Below are 23,141 nucleotides of genomic sequence, written 5' to 3'. Positions count from 1 at the left end.
GGGGGGGGGGGGGGCTCCAAGGGGACCCCAACAACCTTTCTATTGGACCTCTTTAGATTTCAATTTAATTCTAATCCTAATTGGGTACCTAGGGCATGCTTGGCTGGGTCATAAATCTGTCTAATATAATCAAAGTCTCATGCAAAATAATTTCTTTTAATATATTCTTTTGCTGACCTTTAGTAAAAAAAAAATTAATTTTAATGTTTCGAAGGTAGAGGGTGTACTTACGTTGGGCAAATATGAGAGTTAAAAAGGAGTACCAAAGGCTTGTTTCAAGTCGTTCTCGAAGTGAGGCCCCAAGCTCGGTATTTGTAGGTTGTTCAAGAATCCACACGACGACCCCTATGTAGATGAAACCTGCACTAGTCACCAGCCAAAGACCTGGGCTTAAAGGCTTTACGAACATCCAGAATTCTTTCTCCAAATTATCTTTCATTGGCACCACCATTGTCACCCCAGATTCTGTATAAGGCATTGTGAAATCTACATAATTAGATCGATTCGCCAAAATTGATACATCCCCCACTGCTGCATTGAATCTCTGTTTGTTTCCATCACCAAAAAATAAAAATTTCAAAATAACTATTCTTTTGGATGGATAATTCCATGATAGGAAAAAAAAAAATTATATAACCACCTCACTTACCTTATTGTAAACTTCATCAATAAGCAAATTATAGTCGCCAAGAGCTGTATCATTGGGCGGATAAGCTTCAATTCATAGGGGAGACCGAAGGGTAGCCTACTTGTTACATTATGAAATACGTCAATACAGAACGCTGTGATATGAATTATCTTTTTAGTGAAGGGGTCTCTTTCAACGTCCACAAATTGTTTGAAACCATCTTTACTTGGAACCAAAATTTGTAAGATCTCTTTACCATTTATCAGTACATCCCAACCCATTGGGATAATTGCTGAGTCCCCTGGCCATAAAATAGATTTGAGACTACTCATAGAATTCAAATTTGTGAACTTATTTGTTGGGTTTAACTGCCTTGAAATGCCTCTTGTTGGTGTCCAATATCCAATCACTCTTTCCCCTTCCCTAATCACATTGAATATTTGAAAAGTAGAAGATTCCAACTGTCCATTAACCAAACGGAAATCACCACTCAGGCCTTTAAATCTGGTGCTCAAGATAGAATGGAGAAGTTGGGGACCAATTGGCGAGTATCCAAGGCTTGATATGTCAGTTAAATTGTTGGTGGTGTTCCCACTCAAGAACTGAGGATTCAAGGTTCCAACTTGCTCTACTGCCATAGCTAGTGCCCAAACTGTATCATATGCCCATATCCCATAGAGAGTTGGATCAGATATTTCACTATATGATTTGTTTGAGTAGAACCTTCTTTTCCATTTGACTTTAAATTCTTCAAGCTCTTTTGACTTTGGTATGTATGGTCTTACACCCAATACTCCTTCCATTGAATCAACAGCATTGGAGTCTATGGGAGCCAATAAACTTGATAACCCATCAGTGACAATCCAAGCAAAACCTTGACTCATCATTCTTGCATTTTCTGCATTAATAAAAAGTCGAGATCCTAAAGAAGAAGACATGTGGACAATGAAAACCCTAGTTTGCATGGTTGTCAAATTATGAAGAACTTCTAAAATTTGATCATCAGTTGCATCCAAAGGAATGGCACTTCTATATGGCACACGGATGTCAATCTCCTGGAAGGCATCAATGAAATAGGGTATAACCCCATTTCCATAGTCGGTATCTTCATATATCAGAACCACTTCCTTCCATTCAAAGTTTTGGATAATGGCAGCAATGGCTTTGACTTGAGTTGAATCATCAATAGTTGTCCTTACAAAATAAGGACTTTTAAGAGGAGAAAGAAAGGGACTTGTTGCAGAGAAAGACAGAACTGGCACTTGAGATTTTTCTCCAAGATCAATCACGAATGAAGCTTGAATTGATTGTTGTGGCCCTATAATAGCTTGCACCTCGAAGTGTTTCATCAAGTATAAGGCTACATATATATATATATATATATAGAGAGAGAGAGAGAGAGAGAGAGAGAGAGAGTAAATGAACTGAAGAGTATAAAATCTAAAGCTAATTAAGTTAATATTTACAACCTTCCTATTGACAGAATACATAAGCTTGACAAAAGAAAGAAATTAGATTAAATACTAGTTAGATAAAATTAGGGATGTTTCGCAAGGGTTTTTTTAAGCCCTTGGTAATGATAGCCCGACATCGTTCCTCCACATCAAAGCATATGCTATTAACAATGATTTGTCTAGTGCTAGTTTTATTTTGTAAGAATCGAAAATTCCTCTCTTTCCAAATGGAGTCTGCAATTTGCTCTAGTGGTTTCGATCATGTCCCAGTTTTATTTTTCCCTTTCTTGTGCGTTTAGTCTCTATTTTAATAAAATGATCTTTCAGCCAAAAAAAAAAAAAAAAATTTGCAATACAACCATCAGATCTCTTTTAAATGAACGTTCTTCCCATTGAGCCTCCAGTTCCACACTCCTCCTAGGGTCCCTTGAAGGCATGTACAAGCTAACGATTGATCCCCAGATTTTCAAAGTGAAGGGGCAGTAGAAAAAGAGATGGTCTCTACTTTCCAACCCTGCCCAACAGAAACGATAATAGAGAGATACTTGAATAGATCATCTCTGAAGTTATTCTCTATTCCCTTTTCCCATTTATTTATTGTATGCAAATTATGGATAAAATTTCAATCTTTATGTATCTCTATGACAAGATGATTAACAAGAAGAAGAGAACTTCTTTTGAAGACGTTCTTGTAGATTGATTGAAGCACGTTAACAATCTTCTTTCTCCTTTGGTATCTTCTCAATGGAAGAGAAACCCAAGTTTTCCTTTATTTCCCCCCATTTGTATTTTTCCACCCTCCTACTTTGAAACAAAAAATCTATGAAAGAAAACCTTGGTTTGTGGATGATATATTTCTTTTCCTGTTTGTGGTTCTAATCGTTAGCTTTCCTTCTCTTTTGGGTTTTGTTTATTGTGTGCTGGTTGATTTGACATTGGGTTGATGAGAGAGAGAGAGAGAGAGATTTCCTATGAACAATGCAAGAATTCTACCAGTTTGGTGGGACTGGGATGGGGTGGAGGACACTTCAACAAATGATAAAACTCGACTTGTAAACGTTGTCTGGAAACTTTTCCACCCCACCTAGCCAAAGACTTCACATTCCATTTTTTTGGGATAATTCAAATTTCTCACCTTTTAAACCCCCCAGCCAAAACACTCTAAACAAACTGGACCTAATATACTTTTTTCTCTGGATAAATCTGAAAGTCATTAAAAACAAGAAGAGAAAGAAACCAAATTGCATACAAATTAAAATAAAGCCAAATAAATAAATAAATAAATAAAATATTAAATGAAAGAAAAAATAAAAACCCACCAGCTGATAATGGGTCTAGTGAAGTACCTGAGGATGTTGCTGCCACAACATCATTTTCGGAATCCATGGTGTGGAGCACAAGTCTTGTTGTATAATTTGAATTAATTTCATAAAAATCAGATAGAGCCATAGAGATACAACTCTCAGCAATCTCCCCAGTGTTTGATGTCAAGTCAAGAACAACTCCTACATGAAAGAAGGCTGTTGAATTGACACTTTCATTTCGTGCATGAACAGACTTGGTTAAGAAGAAAGAAGGGAGCAAGAAGAATAGGAAAAGAAAATATGTTGTTTTCACCATTCGGAAATGTATACTTAGAATGATAACAATTGTTTTTTGATTTTTAAGGCACTAAATCCACCCATTATATAGAGGATTAAATACCACCTGCCAATATATAGGTTATATCCTTTCCCGTATAATTAAACTAAGGGTATAAGGTCACATACATTTCCTAGAAACCTTCACGAAGAATCAGAAATATTACCAAGAAGGTGGTAACACGAATAGAACGACATTATAATAGGATGGATGGCATTAAACTATAGTGGTCAATGACTCATTTCATTGGGCAAGGACATTAAGAAGATCTCTTTCAATATCTAAGACCTTAAGCTTTGATCTTAACGTTCATATCATGAAATAACAATAACAATAATAATAATAATAATAATAATAATAATAATAATAATAATAATAATAATAATAATAATAATAATAATAATAATAATAATAATAATAATAATTAATGCAATAAACTTCATTTGTATAGTGACACCTCCTAAAAAGAACCTAATGCAAGGCGAAGGTATCCCATGGAAGATGGTAGTGTGATATATATATATATATTCGTGTTACCACCTTCTTGGTAATATTTCTGATTCTTCGTGAAGGTTTCTAGGAAATGTATGTGATACTCCATCATGTGTTCCTATTGGTGTTATCCTCAAGTATACTTGATATTGACGGCATACCCAACCTTTTCCCATATATATATATATATATATATATTCTTTTTATTTATCCAGAACCTAGTGCTTTTTGGTGGTATTTTTTTTTCTTTTCTTTTGAGATTTAATATATTTATTTAGAAAGAGAGATAGGTTTGTCGCTAGTACATGGTAAGTTAACGGACAACACAATGAAGGCACATGATAGAGTTATTATACAATAAGGATATGAGGATCATTTCAAAAAGGGGAAGAAAGAGATAGACGCACTAGATGCTAGCTTATGGTATACCAACGGCATACCCAATCTTTTCCCCATTTATTTATTCATTAAACAACACTAGAGGTTGGTTATTGATTCTTAACTGTGAAGGTATTTGAATTCTAGCGAACTTGTTGGCTTCTTTTATTCTTTATTTGAGATATTCCTCTATTGATTCTTAACGGGAAAAAAATAAATAAATGAACAAAGCATGTGTACAGTTAATTAGTCAAAGTTCAAGAAGTTATTTGTCTCGTTTAACGAGAAACCCCCTTGAAGTATCAACTAATGGAGGAAGGGTGATATTAGATAACTCGCCCTTCCTCCTTTTTTTTTTTTCACAAACAAATAGAAAGTTACGGATCTAATTCAGATCCGAGAAGGATCACCATATATAACACAAAATTTTTCCAACAATTCCTTCAAATTAAGCCTCTCGATCTTTCATTATACCTCGAGAAGTAGAAAGAATTACAATCCCCATTCCACCTAAAATCCTAGGAATTCGTTGATAGTTAGAATAGATTCGTATAATTAAGATATGATATGGCAATATATTCCAATTTCAATTACAATTCTAATTCCGATTCTGATTCTGCAGATTTGATTCGATAGATTTGAACTTAATATATGAGGATCAGATCAAGAGACCAATTTTCAAGCAGTTATTTGTCTTGTCTCATGAGACATAATTTGAAAATTTATTTCAATTCTTTTGGATTCTGACCTATTCAAATCTACTTCATTTCTTAGGATCAGGTGGTAGGCTTAGTTTGGGCTCCGTTTGCTTGTAAGGGGAATTTAAAGGGAAGTGAAGTGAAATTTTCATACTTAAAAATGAATGTTTATAATCATTACCCCGTGTGATTCAATATGATTATATAAATTACTTGATTTTTTTAGCCATATTTGGTAATGATACATTTTATGTGTAATTTTTATTTTACATATTATAGCAAAGGGTTTTGGATGTTAAGTAAAGTGAAATTTGATGACCAAATATAGAATGATTTGAAGTAATGATATAGTCACATGGGGTAATGATTACATATATTTCTTTTCTAAATATAAAAATGTCACTTTCCTTCCCTATAATTTCCCTTGCAACCAAACATAGCCTTGGTTATTAAGAAATGAAAGAAAAAAAAAGGGGTAATTTATAGCGCCACCCCCTGGAGAATGCCAGTATTATAGAAACACCCCCTCTCTTTCACCAAATTAGACTCAGACCCCCTACCGTCAGTCTCCGTTAAGGAATATGCCTTATATGCTGATGTCAGCTACAATATTTTATTTTAAATACGAAAATGCCCTTACCAAATGTGAAGTCCCTAAAATGCCCATGTAATGAGTCTCATCCTCACCTTTCTCCCAAATCAAGCACCAGCGATCACGGCGGTGGGGTCAGCGGCATTGGCAACAGTGGCGATCAGCACGAACTCATAGCTGTGGCAGGTAGCAGCAATGGTGACAGTGGCAATCAGCATTGGTTAAACATATATATATATATATATAGAGAGAGAGAGAGAGAGGGAGAGAGAGAGAGAGAGTTTCTGTTGATTGTCGCTGTCACCGATGCCGACGACCTGCAATCCATTCGGACGATCGATCCATCACAATATGTGCAATAGCCTTGATTCTTGATTCTACACCGGTGGTTTGACGGCTGAGTTTTCCAGAGCACCGCCGTTAACACCACTCCTCCACCACGCTGACACCCCTCCCATTCTCTACTTCTCAAGTTCCCTAATATGGCCGATCGCTTGAGTCACCAAATTAGAGAAGAAGATCCCTTATACCTGATCGATCGGCCACTGCAACCCCTTCCGTCGAAGGCGCCAAACCTTCTCCCTCACCTCCTCCTTCTCCACCGCCGCCGTCGCCTCTGCCTCCATGTCTGCCACCAACAAATCCGGCCTCATTGGACCTGAATCAAAGAGGTTGCAGAGAGGTAAAGGTTCTGAAACAGTCATGGTTGTGAATAGGAATGGGAGGCGGAAGAAGATGAAACAAAGTAGGGTGAAATCATTTGTTTTGATCCAAATATTGGCGATGGAGACTTGCACGGGCACCATCAGGCAGCACCACTCGTCGTCGACGGAATGAGCACAACTCGCCGTCAACGGAATGAGCACAACTTGCCGGCGACAGCAACTCGGGTAGTCTGGATCTCGCCGGACTCATAGGTTGAGATACGGAAAAGGAACGAGGGAGAGAGTGTGATAAGTGATAAGGGTAATTAAAGGGTATTTTTGGAATAGTATAATAATGGTGTTTTACTTATAAGGGCAAAATTATCATTTTACAACATTACTTAACATAGACTGACAGCAAGGGACCAAGTCCAATTTGGTGAAAGAGAGGGGGTGTCCATCTAATATTGGCATTCTCCAGAGGGTGACATTGTAAATTACCCAAAAAAAAATGAATATGAAAAGAGACGGACAATCATGCATTGGTTGTCTTTCTCCTTAAAGTCTATTTTTTTTTTTTCAATTCATTTCTTGACAACCAACCTAAACTTGAATTGAATATGAAATAGGCGTAGACCAATTTCATTGCCGATTCTGCTGGCTTCAACCATAGATTAATATATTTCCAATGTCACGGAGTTCGTCATCACTTACATCATCTTTCGTTGACTTGGACGAGTTCTTAATGACTAAACACAATTTAATTTATTCTCTTCAAACAATCAAACAGATTTGGGACATCTTAAGGAGAACCAATTCGAGTCGTACAATTAATAAGGTTTAGGGAAACACTGGAGTTGTTTGTTGTACAAGAAATGTGTTGGGAGGTACGATATCTTGAATTCCATCATTTGCATAGGGGGCTGCCTCCTTCGGATAAATTACCTGTATAGAATTTACCTATATATTTGTAACGAGGTTTCTTTCTCTTTAATCAATCTGTGAGAGAATGAGGAAAAATAATTGTAACACTATTCTCCATTGATAGTGAAGTAGATCTCATCTCATCGTGGACATAGATAATCTTATTGAAACGTGTCAATCCTTATACACGACTATATGATTGTATATTTGCAGTTTTTATTTTTTTCTGCATCATTTTAGATTATCATATTCTAGGAAGTATTGGAAAATAATTCACGACAACTTTGCCTGGTCCACCATAAAGGGTGACGTCCATGCAATCATTAAGATAGGAAGTTTCTGCGTGACCAACAATTACAATTCCCTTCCTTCTAGAAAAGGGTCATTTGATTTGTATCTTCTCAAGGGCTCTTTCAATGACGATTGTTAATGCCTATATTAGGTAAGAAAAAGGAGTAGAATGGGTGATGTTGATTTTCTTTGCATGAGATGGGGTTGGAGGCTATAGCCGGATGGGTTATGAGAACCACACGAGATAGGGTTGGAGACTACAGCCAGATAGAGAGGATCCAGGCTCGAGGATAAGCTTGGTCGTGGTTACTGATAATTTAGCCATTTAATAAACTAATGAAAGTATGTCTGAAAAAAATTGGTTGCTACTTGGGTTATAACTCTTGCTGGTAGCCAAAGAAATGGAATAATTTACTTGCCCTTAGTGTTCACAAATATCTTTCTAAATTTTGGTATTTTTCAAATACCCTTTAAGATTTCATTTCTTTGGCTGTCGCAGAAGTTGCAGCCAAGGCAACAGCTAAATTTCAACTAGATTCAAGTTCCTAGGAGCTCTTCTGACCTTGTAGGTAACCGCACCCTACATTGGTCTTCAACATCTGCTTGGTTGTATTGTATTTTTATGAAAATCTGGAAATAGATCCCTATTTAATTCAATATCTAGTGCAGATGTTAGGAGCTTATTGGAGATTACGGGATGGGGCTCCTCTACAGCAGGTGGTAGTGCACGTTCGATGGCTTGGAGCACTTCGGATTGCACACCATAGTTTGAGGAATCAGCCATGACTGATCTGGATTCTTAACCGATACCATATTGATGTATCAACATGGACAGAGGGTAAAATAGTCCAAAAAAAGGGTTTTTTAATTAAAAGCAAGGGTTTTTTTATCTAATCTAGGTCGATCTGAATCGATTTCCAATTGATATCGAACTTGACTGATCCCATTCTTGATACCGACTTCTCAAACCTTGCGTACACCCCATCCGTGTGTTGGGGTCTGTGCTTGAGATGCTCAGACCATCCGATGTGCACTGCCACCCTACTGCACGGTAGAGGAGTCGGATGTAACGGTATTTCTCTACGTAGGATCTCAAATATGTTTTCTTTAATTGACACACGCCTCTAGAGTCTAGACTTCACTTTTGATACCATTGAATATGCAATAGGGAATTCAAAATTCATTTGAATTTTTTAACAAATAATTTTTTTATAGTTGTTATCCTAACGCGTTTTCTCAGCTCTCTTTGCCTAGTTTGAAATGTGATCTTTTTGATTATGCAATCAATCCAACTTGATCTCCTTGGATTAAGGAACCAAATCATCACCTTAAATTAATGAATCAGTCCAATTCTTGTATTTAATGGTGTCTAGCTAATGGAATATATACTTTAATAAGTGTTTTACAGGGTTGACCCTACGAATCATACTCCCTTCCTCGTATCATTGCTGCCGTTTCGGAAACAAGAAATTGATCATATTCTTCAATATGATAGAGGGTGGGATGTGCTCAGTCAGCATGATATAAGTTACTTTAGCACGTCTTCACGCTCTTCAAGGATTGGAAGGAGTGAAGTTCTTCAAAACTTAAAAAGTAAGAAACTTTTAATTCAATAATCAACCCTTTTACATTGTTCTACCATTATATATTTATAAGAAAATAAAACCTAAACAAACCCTAATCAGTCCTAACCATCCATCTAGGTAAGTGCCTATAGTTTCAGATTAAAAGCAATAACAAAATCCTAAACTAACTACTCATGGGCTTGGACTGGCTCTTTAACCAAATAAAAAACCTGAAAGTAATTTAAATCTAAAATCTAAGTCCAATTACAATTAACCAATAATCACTCCAAATGGATCTTAAATGGGCTAATGAGATATTTGTCTCTAATTGGGCTATAAATAAGGTTTAAACATGTCAGGCTAATGAGGTTTCTGTCTCTAATTAGACTATAAATAAGCTTTAAACATGCCGATCTGAGTGAACGGGTTTTAAATGAACTTTAAACATGTTGGGTTGAATCAGGCTATTAATCGATCGGTCCAATAGGGCGTCCGTCGGATTGCACCCTTGCATCAGAAACAACAGTTTATAATCAGGTAGGGTTTGAGCTCGGCACATTTATTAAATCAGCCTGACCGATTTCAGGCTTAATTGGATCTACCGGAGTGAGCATGGTAACTATTAAAAAATTATTAATATTCTCCCTAAATTCACTCTTTTATCCTTAGTAGGGGTTCGCTGACTTGATCCAGAGTCTAATCAAATTAACATGGTAAAATAATGTTCAATTTGGACTTCAAGTTCTAATCCAATCTGAACGATAAGTTGGATTCCACACGAACACTTCTGCAAAATACCCTGCTTGGAGGAGGACAAAGGGGGTTGGTATACGAATTATGTATTGCAAAGGCTCCAAAACATCAGATTAATGTGATTCTTAAAATGGAAGTCTAAAAACCTTGCTAGATGAGAAGGGACAAAGAGAGAGGAACTCGTAGGCAGTAAAACATTCAAGTTAAAATTAGGGATGAGGTTTGGCACGCCGTTTGTTCCCCTAGTGGTTCAACAAATGGGGGCTAGAATGAGAGGGATAGAGGGACTTTTCCAAGGGATGACGAAGGCTTTATAATCTTTTTAATTCTTGGTTGTGCAATTCTTGTAAATTCTTTTTTCTGCACGTGATTTTTGTATATTTTTAAAATCCAAGGATTATAGAAGTTTTGGGTCAAAATGAATTTGAATTCCAAAAACTGAGTAAACAGCAGTGAGAGAGGGAGGGCAGACCGGCAGAGGGGCCACCATGTGCAACCTCTTCCAGTTGCAAACCCGGACATCCTCATCTTTTGCTAACAATGGACCCCCACCTGTCTCATCTCTCACCCATCCACACCTCTACTCAGGAGTCATAAACTTAAACCATGCCTCTAATCCATCCATGCATGCATTCCTGAGTTTTGGAAGTATAGGTAAGGCCCACCATTTTTATTTTTTTTTTAATTTGCAGAGTATGGATCCCATTTTGTGGGGTCTCCATTAAGGAGGGTTCCTAGTCCATTATTTTTTGGTCCAATGTATAAGCTGGCCCAGCTGACTAACATATGAGGGATCTGGCTCTGTTTTATGGCTAGCCATTGGGCTCTAATGAAGTCTATGAGTGGCCAAACCAAAGAATGAATCTTTATGGCATGTTATGCGCGAATGTGAATTTTTCAGAAGAATTTGGGCATCAAGTCCTCTAGGCCTTTGACCTATTGCTTCCACTCATTCGTCTTTTGTTGAAACAGTTTTGTATTAATTTCATTCTTGTGGCATCCATAAAACGGATGTAAATCATTTCTTCTCTAAAGTTATGATAATCTGCTATTTTATTTGGAGCCACAAGAATCAGGTTTTGTTTGGGAGGCAAAACATTAACCCATTCTATATTTTGAAACAGGCAGAATTTTGGATATATAATGGGTTAAATACTGATAAAACTACAAACCAGGTGACACTTAGACATCCCTCACACCCTACATCTACCCCGACCTATTAGAATGATAGTCTCACTCTTACCAGAATGATTGTCTCAGTCTTACCAGAATGATAGTCTCATTCTGGTAGTCTCTTGCTCTATAGAAGGGAACATAGCGGGTGGGCTTACTGTTTCATTTATAACAACAAAATGATCTTATGTTAGGCTAACTATTTGTGGACAGGAAAAGGTGGTGAAGCCGCAGCACAAGGGCTATTATCTGATCCCCAGCGAGCAAGGACGGAGGGGTGGATAGTGGACTTGATCTGGAGCAATGAGGAAGCTATTACTAGTATTATAGAAGGAAAGGACTTTATGACTATTGGACATCGGGTAGCTATCCCTATATATGTAGAATTAAGCCAGTACAATCCTTACCCAAAATTTTGTTTATTACAATATAATATGTATGAACTAAGGTCAAAGATCTGGCAAGACATGCCAGGACCAACAAACAAACTCTAATTATCTCAGAAATGCTGTAATTTTCATATTTCCCAGTTTCTAGTTTCCTTTGAAAAAAAAAAAAAACTGGGACGGTTCCAATTAATCAGAATGGATCTTAATTGATCTCATCTCTTTGGTGTTACGACCAGAATCATTCTGATTAATTAATTAATTAGTTTCAAATTTTGGAACCAATACCAAATAATAATAGCTAGGATGGTCTGATTCTGTTTTTTAATTTGTCAACAGGCTAAAATATAGGGTAATTAAGCCCAACGAAAATATTTTTTTCGCCCATTATTGGGCCCACACACAATCTATGATAAATTAGATAAAATCTGTGAAACATTTAGCCTATGGACTCAATGGCCTATTATAGCACAAGTATGCTTGGCCCAAGGAATCTCCTGGCTCAAGGGATGAAAAAACCTAAACGTGTCTATATGAAATGCCCATATTCGGGGTTCAAATCTTCTATGGTGAGTGGCAATGAGGATCTAACGAGTTGGGAGGGCCCCAGCATGCATCTCAGCTATTGGATCCTCATTGCTGTTCATTGCCTCGCCGCAGAGGATTTGCTTTGTCATATTCGATACTTAGTCAGTCCTAACTGGTTAATCAGTTTGGTTTGCTTCTGATTTCAAAATTTAATTGCTCTAATGACTAGGATCAGAATGCACAAATTAATTAATAACCGGTTTCAATTTTTAATCAATTGATTCCGATCCATTTTAATGTTCTAGTACCAGATTAACAACCCTAAATAAAACAATGGATGGGTGGTATTCCAAGAAAAGGGAGGGAGAGGGGAGGTGCTCTCTTGAGCAAGGTTTGAGGGATCGGATTGGATTGGTCAGGATTGATAGGATCGGATCGGAATCAGTCTCGATTGATCCCGATTCTTAGTTATACCATATCGGCGGATCAATATAAACAAAGGGTAAAATATTTCAAAAAACAGTTTTTATTTGAAAACAGGGGCATTTTTATCCGATATTGATCAATTGAGATTGATACCGGATTGATATTGGCCTTGACCGATCCCATTCCCGATACCAAGTTCTCAAACCTTGCTCTTAAGTCTTGACCCAAACTTAAGGGGAAGAAATTCAAACCTGTCTCACAGGCCCTGGTGACTAAAAGGCCAGGAACTATACTAGTGAGTTTGGTGGTAGCTTCTTTTATCCAAATACAAGTATGAATATATGATTGTAAAAATCTATCACGTGACATATCAGAGAGCCCAGATTTTTAGGTTGTCAAATCCCAAGATGTAAGGACCCAAACCCGAGATAGCGTAATAGGTACTAGCCTCATAGGCGATAATCAAATAATCAGAAAAATAAAACTAATATTCATAGATTGCCCATACAAATTCATAAATTTACTACATACACCGAACGAACACAACGGAAAGAGCTCATAAATAGGAAAGTAGATTGAAGTCCATAATCCATCAACTGACCATCATATGTATAGTGGGTATTAAAAAAAACTTCAATAAGTCTATTTTAATTGTTTTTAACTCAACTACTAAAATAAACTAGAACTCGTCTTCTCTTCACATCCATCTGTGCTCCACCAACATGTGCTTACTGATCTATAGGAAAAAATAGTCGGTGAGCTTAACAAGCCCAGTGAGGGAAACCATGTCATACCAGAAAACAAAACATGCATACTGATGAAAACATAATATTGGCATAGTTCATGAAATACATAAAACATAGATATACTTCCATTCTGAAATATGTAAATACGGATAAAAAAAAATGCTTTCCTGAATTGTTCATAAATAATTTTACATGATCATTACAAATCACGATAAAGTCATTTATACTCTTAAAATACTAAGGCAAGTCAATATTCATATAAACTACCCAATGCATCATGATAGTGAGGACACACTGCTGATCAACACAACTGCCCATCCCCAACCCTTTGATGGAAATTCCGAGCCCTTTGATGGGAACCCCGCGCCCTCTGACGGGGTGGACATGCCGTCATCAATACCTAAACCCCTACTGAAAAGGGTGGTAGTCATATAAGATTTTTTCTACCATTCATTTGTTTTTTTTTTTTTTCATTGCTTTCCTTTTCAGTCCATTTTGTCTTTCCCAAGTCCTTTGATGAGAATTCCAAGCCCTTTGACGGAGTGCACATAGATGGATGTTCAGTTTCCCTTCATTCTCTATCACTCAATAAGAGTATTGTCATTCTTTTGAGGCTATTCCATTATTCTTAATATTCCATAAATTAATGTATTTCATTCCTTAAAGAAAATCATGAGGCGATGTCATTATAATCATAAGTGTATAAAACATAAATGGTAAAACATGAGATGTTGTAAATGCTTATAAGATGCATATAAAACAATATCGTCACATTGATAAAAACATAAGCATGTCAAAATATGAAATGCGGTAAAAAGTCGACGATATGACAAAGTTCCACTTACCTGTGTCTTTACTATGATTAGGATCCTGATCAAGACTGGCTTGTTAGGAGAATTACCTATAGACGATGTCCAAAAATACAGTGAGAACCACTTCTGCTAGTGTCCTCTGCCAATTGTATCACCTACATAAGAAGGCCTTTCTTTCCTTAGAATCTTACTTTTTATTACTTCTAACTTTTTTTTTTTTTTTGCTCAAGGTTTATAATAATAAAACCAAATAAAAAAAAAACAGCACACAAAAAAATAGAAACTACGCAATTGAAACAAGAACCAAAGAACCGTCCCCTGAAGTAGAAATTACCCCCACCTTCGGCATTGCCATAAGTAGGGGGGAAATTGGCTCTTATCTGAAACGGAACCTAGGTCTTCCATTTGCATCAACTACGATCTCCTCCCATACATGCCGAGGAAAGCCGCACAAAGAAGACGAGACACTTGTTTTAGCCGCATCCTGGGCTAAAAAATCTGCAATGGGGTTTGCCTCCCTATAACAATGTGTTATCTTCCACTGAATCGATGATAGAAATGGCTGCAAGTATAGCTACTTCTGAAGAGCAAACCAAAGAATATTAGCATTCTGCATCGAGATAACCATCGACGCCGAATCTGATTCAATCCATAAAGCTTGTGCCTCCAAATCTTTAGCTCACATAATTCCTTCGATCAAAGCATCAAATTCTGCCAAAAGATTTTTTTAACTCCAAGAAATAATTTAAAGTAACAAACAACCTGACCTGAATGGTCCCTCAGAACGCCACCGGCCCCTGCTCTACCTAGATTTCCTAGAGAACTCCCATCCACATTCAATTTGATCCAATTTTTCATTGGTTTACACCAATGAACCTCAATGATTGGACTTACTGGAAGAGCCTCAAGCTTCAGCCTGAGATTCCTACAACATGACAAATCCACTACTGTTTTAACCACACCCTTCAGATCCAATTTCAGCTGTCTGATCTCATCTTTGGCCATCTCAATATGATCGAAGCTTTTCTTTCTTTGCCTTCAACCCTTCTTCTATTTCTTTCCCTCCATATATAAGAGGCAATGACCACCAATCCCACCTTCCATGGATCTTTGACATTTATTCCTCTAATTTCCCTCTCCCACCATGCCATAAAGTCTTGACTATTAGCATGATATAACCAATCAATTCCAAAAGAGTCTAAAAACAATTTCCACATCTCAATAGTGAAACTGCATTGAAGAAAAATATGTAGTATAGACCCTAAATCCTTACCACATAGGCTGCATTTTGAAGCTAGATGGATTCCCTTTTTCATTATAACCTCCTATTTTTCCATGAACCCCTCCACCCGAAAGTTGATTATCTCAGTTGGAGTTTCTTACACCATATCAAGGAGTGCCAAGGAACCTTTGGATTCCTTTTCCTAATCTCGTCGCAAGCTGACATTGATGTAAAGCTTCCTGAAATCATTAGACTCCAAACACACTGATCCCAAACTAGCTGAGTAGGAACTTTCACATCTTTCAGAGTTTGAAAAATATTCGTAAGATAAATCGATTGCACACTTGTGAAATCCCAAACACCTTCCAGAATAAAATCAGACACCCGAGTAGAGGCCCTTTCAATCATAGACCCTTCTAAATTAATAGCTTCAGCAACAGACTCTGATCCCCACCACTTATCCCGCCAAAAATTAACTGAATTCCCATTACCAATCACCCATCTTTCGTTATCATGGACAAATTTCCACATTCAGCGACAGCCTGGCCATATGGATGAAGGTTTATAACCCTTTTTAATATTTCCCCTAGTCTTCACAAATCTAGCCTTGATAAATTTACTAACCACTGAATCACCATTTCGAATATTCCATACCATCTTGCTAAGCATAGCCTTGTTCACATCTCCTAGGCTCCAGATGCCTAAGCCTCCTTCTTCTTTCGATTTACACACCTGATCCCATTTGATAGTCACTCCCTTTGCCGAGTCGACATCACCTCTCAATATGAAATTTCTCATCCACTTCTCCATAAGAGAGAGAAGAGATGAAAGCCACCAATAAACTGAAAAGCTATGAATTGGCAATCCAGATATCACCAATCAAACAAACTCCACTCTCCCCGCCATTGACAAAATTTTTCATTTCCATCCAGACGTCCTTCTCTTCACTTTGTCCATCACTGGAATAAGAGCTTCCTTCCTGACTCTACCCTTAAAGATTTCTACTCCCAAATATTTGGTAGGGAAATTGCAAACTGGCACATTGAGAGTCTGAGAAATTCTTCTTTTTATGGATGGAGAGATATTTCCCATAAAGAGTTTACGCTTTTCAAGATTCATCCTCTGCCCTGAAAACTCTTGGTAGCTAGTAAAAAAATCCATTAAATTCCTAACATACCTGATGAAGGCGTTTGCAAAGATAAAGCTGTCATCAGCAAACAGGATGTGTCCGAGAGTTCCCACCCCTCAAGGCCCAGGAAGAGGCTGAATTTTTTTCTCATTTATTAGTGCACCGAGACCCCAGTAGAGAACCTCCTCAGCAATGATGAACAACAATGGAGAAATTGGGTCACCCTGACGTAAGCTTCTTTCTACTCCAAAATATCTAATCGGACCTCCATTAAGAAGGACCGAAATTTTTGAGCTTGATAAAATTGAGTGCACCCATCCAATCCGAACCTCAGGAAAGCCAAACCTTCTCAAGACATGAAAAATAAAATCCCAGGAAATCGTATCATATGCTTTTTGAGTGTCAATTTTTATGCCCATCCCGCCTCCCCAAGTTGAAGAAAACATGAGATTTGTCAACTCAGAAGCCAATCTGATGTTAGAGTGAATGACTTTACCTTTCTGAAAGGCCCCCTACTCTTCAGAAATAATCTTGGGAAGGAGCGCAGAGAGACTAATAGCCATGATTTTTTATATCAGCTTACAGAAGAAGTTCCCCATGCATAAGGGTCTGAACTTATCTAGGGAAGCAGCCCCCTTCATTTTCAGGATCAGTACCGAAAAATTATTGTTAACTCCGTTAGGCATGTAGCTAGAGCTAAAAAATGATCTCACTGCATGACACACATCGTGTTCTATAATCTCCCAGCATTTCCTAAAGAAAGCACCTGAGAAACCGTCTGGTGCCGGCGAACTATCTGGATCAAGTTCTCAAATCGCTGCCTTAATCTCTCAGTCACGAGGCATAGACACTAAACCTAACCGATCTCTCTCCTCCAACACACTAGGAATGCAATCTAGCAAACCCAAATGGTTAACCACTGGCGCCGCCTTATGGAAGTCTTCATAAAAATTGACAATATAATCTCCCAATTGAGATGGACCCAATACGAGCACTCCATCTTGTCTCTTCAGGCTTCTAATATAATTTTTTGCTCTTCGTATTTTTGTTAAAAGATGGAAGAAATTTGAATTTCTGTCTCCTTAAGACATCCATCTAATACAAGATTTTTCAGCCCAGATCTTCTCATGGTTCTCTAGAGCCTTCAATTACGTTGTTTTTGCATCAGCCTCCTTTGCAAATAGTTGGTCAGATAATCCTATCAATTCAATATGCTCCTGCACATCATTCAATTCTTTCTTGGCTTCCATAAGTTGCACATCAAAATTAGGGAAGGTCACCTTCGCCCAAGCCCTTAGAACAGGTTTCAGTCGCTTCAACTTTTGAGTCAACATGGAGATAGGCGCTCCTCTGATCCACTCCTTCCAGGGCGATTCAACAATCTTAAGGAAATTATCATTTTCCATCCAGAATTTGTGGAATCTAAAAGGGCAGTTGAATGGTCTCTCCATAGCTTTGGAAACAACTAGCAGGGGATTATGATTAGATGCCACCCTTTGCAAAACTTGTTGAACACAATCATGAAAAAAAGAAATCCAAGCTTTATGACAAAAACTTCTGTCCAATACTGCAGAAACGTTTTCTCTTTGCCTATTATTTGTCCATGTAAACTTACGACCCTGCGATGCAATTGGAATCATTTCGTAGGCATTCACCATAGCTCCAAACTCAGCAGTAGATCCCATGCTAAAAGAACGTAGCCCACGCTTCTCATGAGATTCTACGGTCGCATTAAAATCTCCTACCATCAACCATGTCATTGGTGACTGAGGAGAAACTGCTACCAAGTCCATCCGAAGATCACGCCTACCTGCACGAAAACAAATGGTGTGGATCACAGAGATAAGGATAGATTTGTTCAGCCACTGAACCTGGAGAGACATATGTTGATTTGACTCCTTCACCACCACTGGCTTTGGAATGCCTCTTTTCCACACTACCCATAAATTGGAAATTCTATTCACCCTTTTATTATGAATGAAATTCGCCTCAAATCCCAATTTATTGAAAAAAATCATCGGGAACGAGGAGACATCGACCATAGGTTCAGCTATACAAACAATGTATGGGAACTTCTCCCTCACCAAATTACCTACGGCAGATGTAATACCCTACTTTCTAAACCTGATCTAATTACCCGTATTGGCTTGGTTTGATCATATAGGGGCTGAACCGGAGAGAACCGATGCAAGTACAATATGGAACATGGTAGCAAGAGTGACCTTGAACTCGGGTTGACCCGACATGACTGAGCGGGTACCAAGTGTAATATGTGCACCCAAACCTTGCACTTGCACGCACCACAAGGCCATGTACAATAAGTAAAGGTACGTACTAGTATTTGTGGGTGCCAATATAATTTAATTATATGTGGGAGTTTGTTCCCATTGAAGCCCAAGTGGAGCACTAACAAATGAAAATACCCATCTGAGATGGTACCCACCTATGACTAAAAGATATTTTGGGGGCCCAGGTATAAAAGGGGGGGGGGAAGACAATTATTGTCTTCTCCCTCATTAATGATAGTTGGTCGGTGGGAGAGTAAAGAAGAGAGAAAGAAGAAGAAAGGAAAAAGGAAGAAGAAGAAGAAAGAAGAAGGGAAATCAACCGTAGAGCTTCACTGGAGCTGGGTCTTGGTATTTTGAGGCCGAATTAATGATCAGCTCGTTGGGATCTTCGATTTGAGGTAGGTATTATACATATTCCAAGGATTCTTAGGAAATCCCCTTTCTTAAACCCTCTTTTTGATTTTTGTGAAAAAACCCACTTGGATCTTTCTAATCCTACATGGATAATCAAATCTAAGGCCTAATGGAAGGTGTATACAATGATTTTGAAGGATTTGGAAGGAGTGTTGATGAAGATCTAGAGTATTTGAAAGTTCTTGAGCTAAAGAAGTGAAATTTGGGGTTTCATTAGTGTTTGTGAGATAGAGGTAAGAATCTCCCTTTTTCTTTTAATTTGATCTTCGATCTAGGTTGAGTATATATGAATGGACCTTAGATGAGTGATTTGAGTCGCCAAATCGACACCAAACAAGTTCCCCAAGCCGGAGAGAAGATGGGGAAGATGATAGAAGAATTTCGTTTCAAGATTGGGGGGTGTTCTAGACCCACCTGTCTTTGGGTCTCTGGCCACCTGAGTTTCCTGAACTCAATTTCTGAGCCTCTGGTGTAACCGATGGGTATAAGACTGGTGGGCTCCAACGCCCGCCTGTCTTTGACTCATGCCCACCTGTCTTTCCAGAATACCCAGAATGGGTCCAAATTTGATGAGTAACCCCCATTTATGATTCTAAACCCGATTTTAGTGTTCAACCATGATGATTTTGACCCCAAAATAGTGAAATGATAAACTATTATGTTTATGATAGGTTATATTCATTATACGTATACTCACACATCGGATCTCTTATGTACTAGGTACAAGCACTGTGTACATATACAAGTAAGTGGAGAGTGGATTTTGATTTAATTTTGGAATGTTTATACATCACTTAATATGTGTTAAGTTTAGTCATGTCATCATATCACTTATGTGTAGACTAGACATCACGTATGTCATATCACGGATTGAATGTGCATTTACGTAATATGATATGCTCTGTGTTATATTTCAATATTCATTATGTCTTGATGTATATGATGGAGGAATCTCATGTGGACATGATATGCATGGTAGATTAGATGCCGTAGATGGCTTGGAAACGAGTGCATGATGGCTCATGGAATGGGATGTGGTATCATCGTGTAATCGAACTATGCTCATATAGAGGCATGCGGCTAGGATTTGATTTACCCCTTTGTGCTACAACTCTTCCTAACAGGGGTTTACGTGTTGGGGGACCATTGGGGGGAAGCATCGGGTTGGAGTTGTCGAATTCCTGTAACGGTTAGAAGTAGCATCGGGTTGGAGTTGTCGAACTCCTGTAACGGTTAGAAGTACGCATGGATGATCATTATTTCTGGTGGAGTCACCCATTTACTTTCTGTCATTTAAATTTTTCAGGAGTCGGCTTGCATTTTAAATTTCAGTACCAACGGTGGGCCTTCTCTGACAACCCTATGGGCATATAGCGGGATGGGGTCTGCAGCTTGTACTCGGGGCATATGTACACTATGGTTGTGAGTAGCACATAGCCTATGATCTAGTAATGTTGTTAGGCAAATAAGATTAAAATGAATTGCATACATATATGTGCATTTGTATTGTGACTGCTTGTGATCTTTCTTTCCACTTACTGGGCTAGTGAGCTCATCCCATGTGCATAACTCTTTTTAGGTGATTTTGTAGGTTACCCGCCTGAAGATCAGGAGCCATGCCCCACTGTGAATTTCCCTTTGAAGGCTGGTGGGTCCCTGATGAGTTCGAGCACGGTGCCGATTGCACGTGCGAGGATTGTGCTGCATGGCAGCAGTGACTCCTGAGTGATTCTTTTTTATTCTTTTGATGTATCCCCTTTTGACTACTTGATGCTTTAATTATTATATTTTTGTGTATATATCATGCCTTCGGGCCCAAATGTATATAACTTTCATGACTCGATTTGGGTATCAAGTATTTGGGAAACAATTACAGGTATTATTATGAATAGATCATCTGCTGAAAATACAGGTCTTATCTTAGTTTAATAGATGTATACTGTATTGCAGTTACTGCATTGTTAATCCTAACAGATTTGTGAGTTAACCGGAGTTAACTCGATCACCGGCTCGGTTTTGTGCAAGCTGGGTGTGATAGCAGACCTCGCAACCACCTTCTTTATTCCTCTAATATTCCAAAAATGGACTCGCATAGTATCACCTTATATAGGAAGCAAATGCTGTCAGACTTGCGCGCAGCCTGCTCTGCATTGATTGTTTGTTTGTCTTTTTTACGTCTCCCTTGTTCTCTACCTTCAAGTTCTTCAACTCTACGAAGGAATTTGTCCACATCTTGGACCTCTGAATGATGCACCACAACGATCCCATCTTGTAATTGGCTACTGACCATTTCCGTGATAATTTTTTCCGCATCCCTTGAGTGGGAGGGCACAGCCCCGTGCCCACCTCGTCGTCCTCTCGATGAGTACCCATCTATTTTTCCTCACCTCAGCAGAGCTATCTAAGGGCATATCTCTCACCCTCAAGGAGTAAATGGTTTCCACAGGAACCAATGCTAAAGAATTCTGGGTTGTGTTTTCTACCGTCACTAGGCCAAGCCAAGCCTTAGGCGTCTCTGAATTATCATCACATTCCTCACTTTTTGATGTTTCACTCTCATCCTCCTCTGCGGATGAGTCAGATCCAGATCCATTTTCAGATCCATACCCTGATCCGTTTACATGCTCAGCAACAGGATTATCCACCAATATTGTGTTACTTGTGCCTTCCAATGGAAACCCATCAATTATGGGAAGAATGATCTCCAAATTCCCATGCGGACTGTGGCTGTTATCAATATTCCTATTTTGTAGCAATAGAGATTGATCCCTATCTTTTGGGCCACCCAATAAGCAAGGAGATCCTGAACGGCTCCCTTCCTATTACTTCTAACTTAATGACTCAAGTATGTAATCACTCCAAAACTTAGCTTTCACTTTGTTATGTATGTTATGGACTGTCCGGACTTGTCCTTATATTTTAAACTCACTCTCCAACCAAAACTTGTATGCATTTAAGCTCTTACATAGACTCTTAATCCCCAATTGATGTGGGAGCATTTCCATGGCCTAACTCAGTCTACTAGGTACACAAGACTAAGCCAAAGGACTGAAACTAAATATAGTAACCGCAGTCCACTGTTTTGGGGTAGCTTTACTGTCAAACATGTACCAACTCTGACTAAAGTAGAATCCGTGCCCCATATATGGATAGAAAGGTCAATGAATCTATTTTCTTTTCTGTTCTGTATTCTTAAAAAACAACTCATACAATATACAAGCATAGCTTTACATTACTCATTCACACAATTCCAATCACAAGATCCTTTATCTAATGTGCATGGTAAATTGTTCTTGGAGATCCTTTGGTAAATTGTTCTTGGAGATCCTTTCGGTTCATGACCAATTTTGCATATCTTACAAAAGACCTCGGTTGAAAGTGTCTTCATAAAAAACGTGGGTCTTCAAGTCCTTTAACTTATGCAAAGGAATCGGGTCAATCAGAGCCTTAACGACTGAGTTAACTCGATTTTAGTGGATAAAGATCACAATAGAAACAAATACTGTGCTCTCGGGCAGAAATCTTCTGCAGTCTTAACATATAATTTTGACTCACTTATATTCTGAATTTGATAATATCTATTTCAAACACAATTGTAACTTAACGAATCTAGTTTCTATTAAAAAAAAATAAAAATCAACTCATTCGGACTTGAACTGAGAAAGTCACACTGTCTAGACTGAAGGTAGGTCAGTCTGCAAACTTGAAACTACCCAGAAATCCTCTCGGACAATCTTTCTTTCTTCTTCTTCTTTGCTACTTACAATCAACACGCACATCACAACTACTCTTCTTTTCCTTTATTTTCTTTACTCTTAAAAATAGCAGACACACACATACACACCTACATGCATACACAACAGAACAACATACACAGCCATGAAGGGGGAAAGAGGGTGTGGCTGTAGGCAGCCACTGTAGCAAGCAGCCAGGGCTATTGATGGAGCCTGCTACAGA

At 38.2% G+C, this 23,141-nt stretch overlaps 1 protein-coding gene across 1 annotated transcript in view; it reads right to left on the bottom strand.

Annotated features, from left to right (window-relative positions):
• The window catches only part of LOC122073014 (glutamate receptor 2.8-like), a 7,489-nt gene extending 5,512 nt beyond the window's left edge, over positions 1 to 1,977 (bottom strand). The window contains exons 1-3 of the mRNA XM_042637498.1: positions 777 to 1,977; positions 650 to 693; positions 232 to 544 (exon numbers count right to left, since the gene is read on the bottom strand). Of these exons, the coding sequence (XP_042493432.1) occupies positions 232 to 544; positions 650 to 693; positions 777 to 1,977 (1,558 nt within the window). The remainder of the gene's footprint in view (positions 1 to 231; positions 545 to 649; positions 694 to 776) is intronic.
• Positions 1,978 to 23,141: the final 21,164 nt, after the last annotated feature.

This window comes from Macadamia integrifolia, chromosome 1 (genome assembly GCF_013358625.1).
Source record: "Macadamia integrifolia cultivar HAES 741 chromosome 1, SCU_Mint_v3, whole genome shotgun sequence".
NCBI lineage: Eukaryota > Viridiplantae > Streptophyta > Magnoliopsida > Proteales > Proteaceae > Macadamia > Macadamia integrifolia.
Note: the sequence above shows the minus strand (reverse complement) of the source record. Positions and strands in the feature narration are given on the sequence as shown.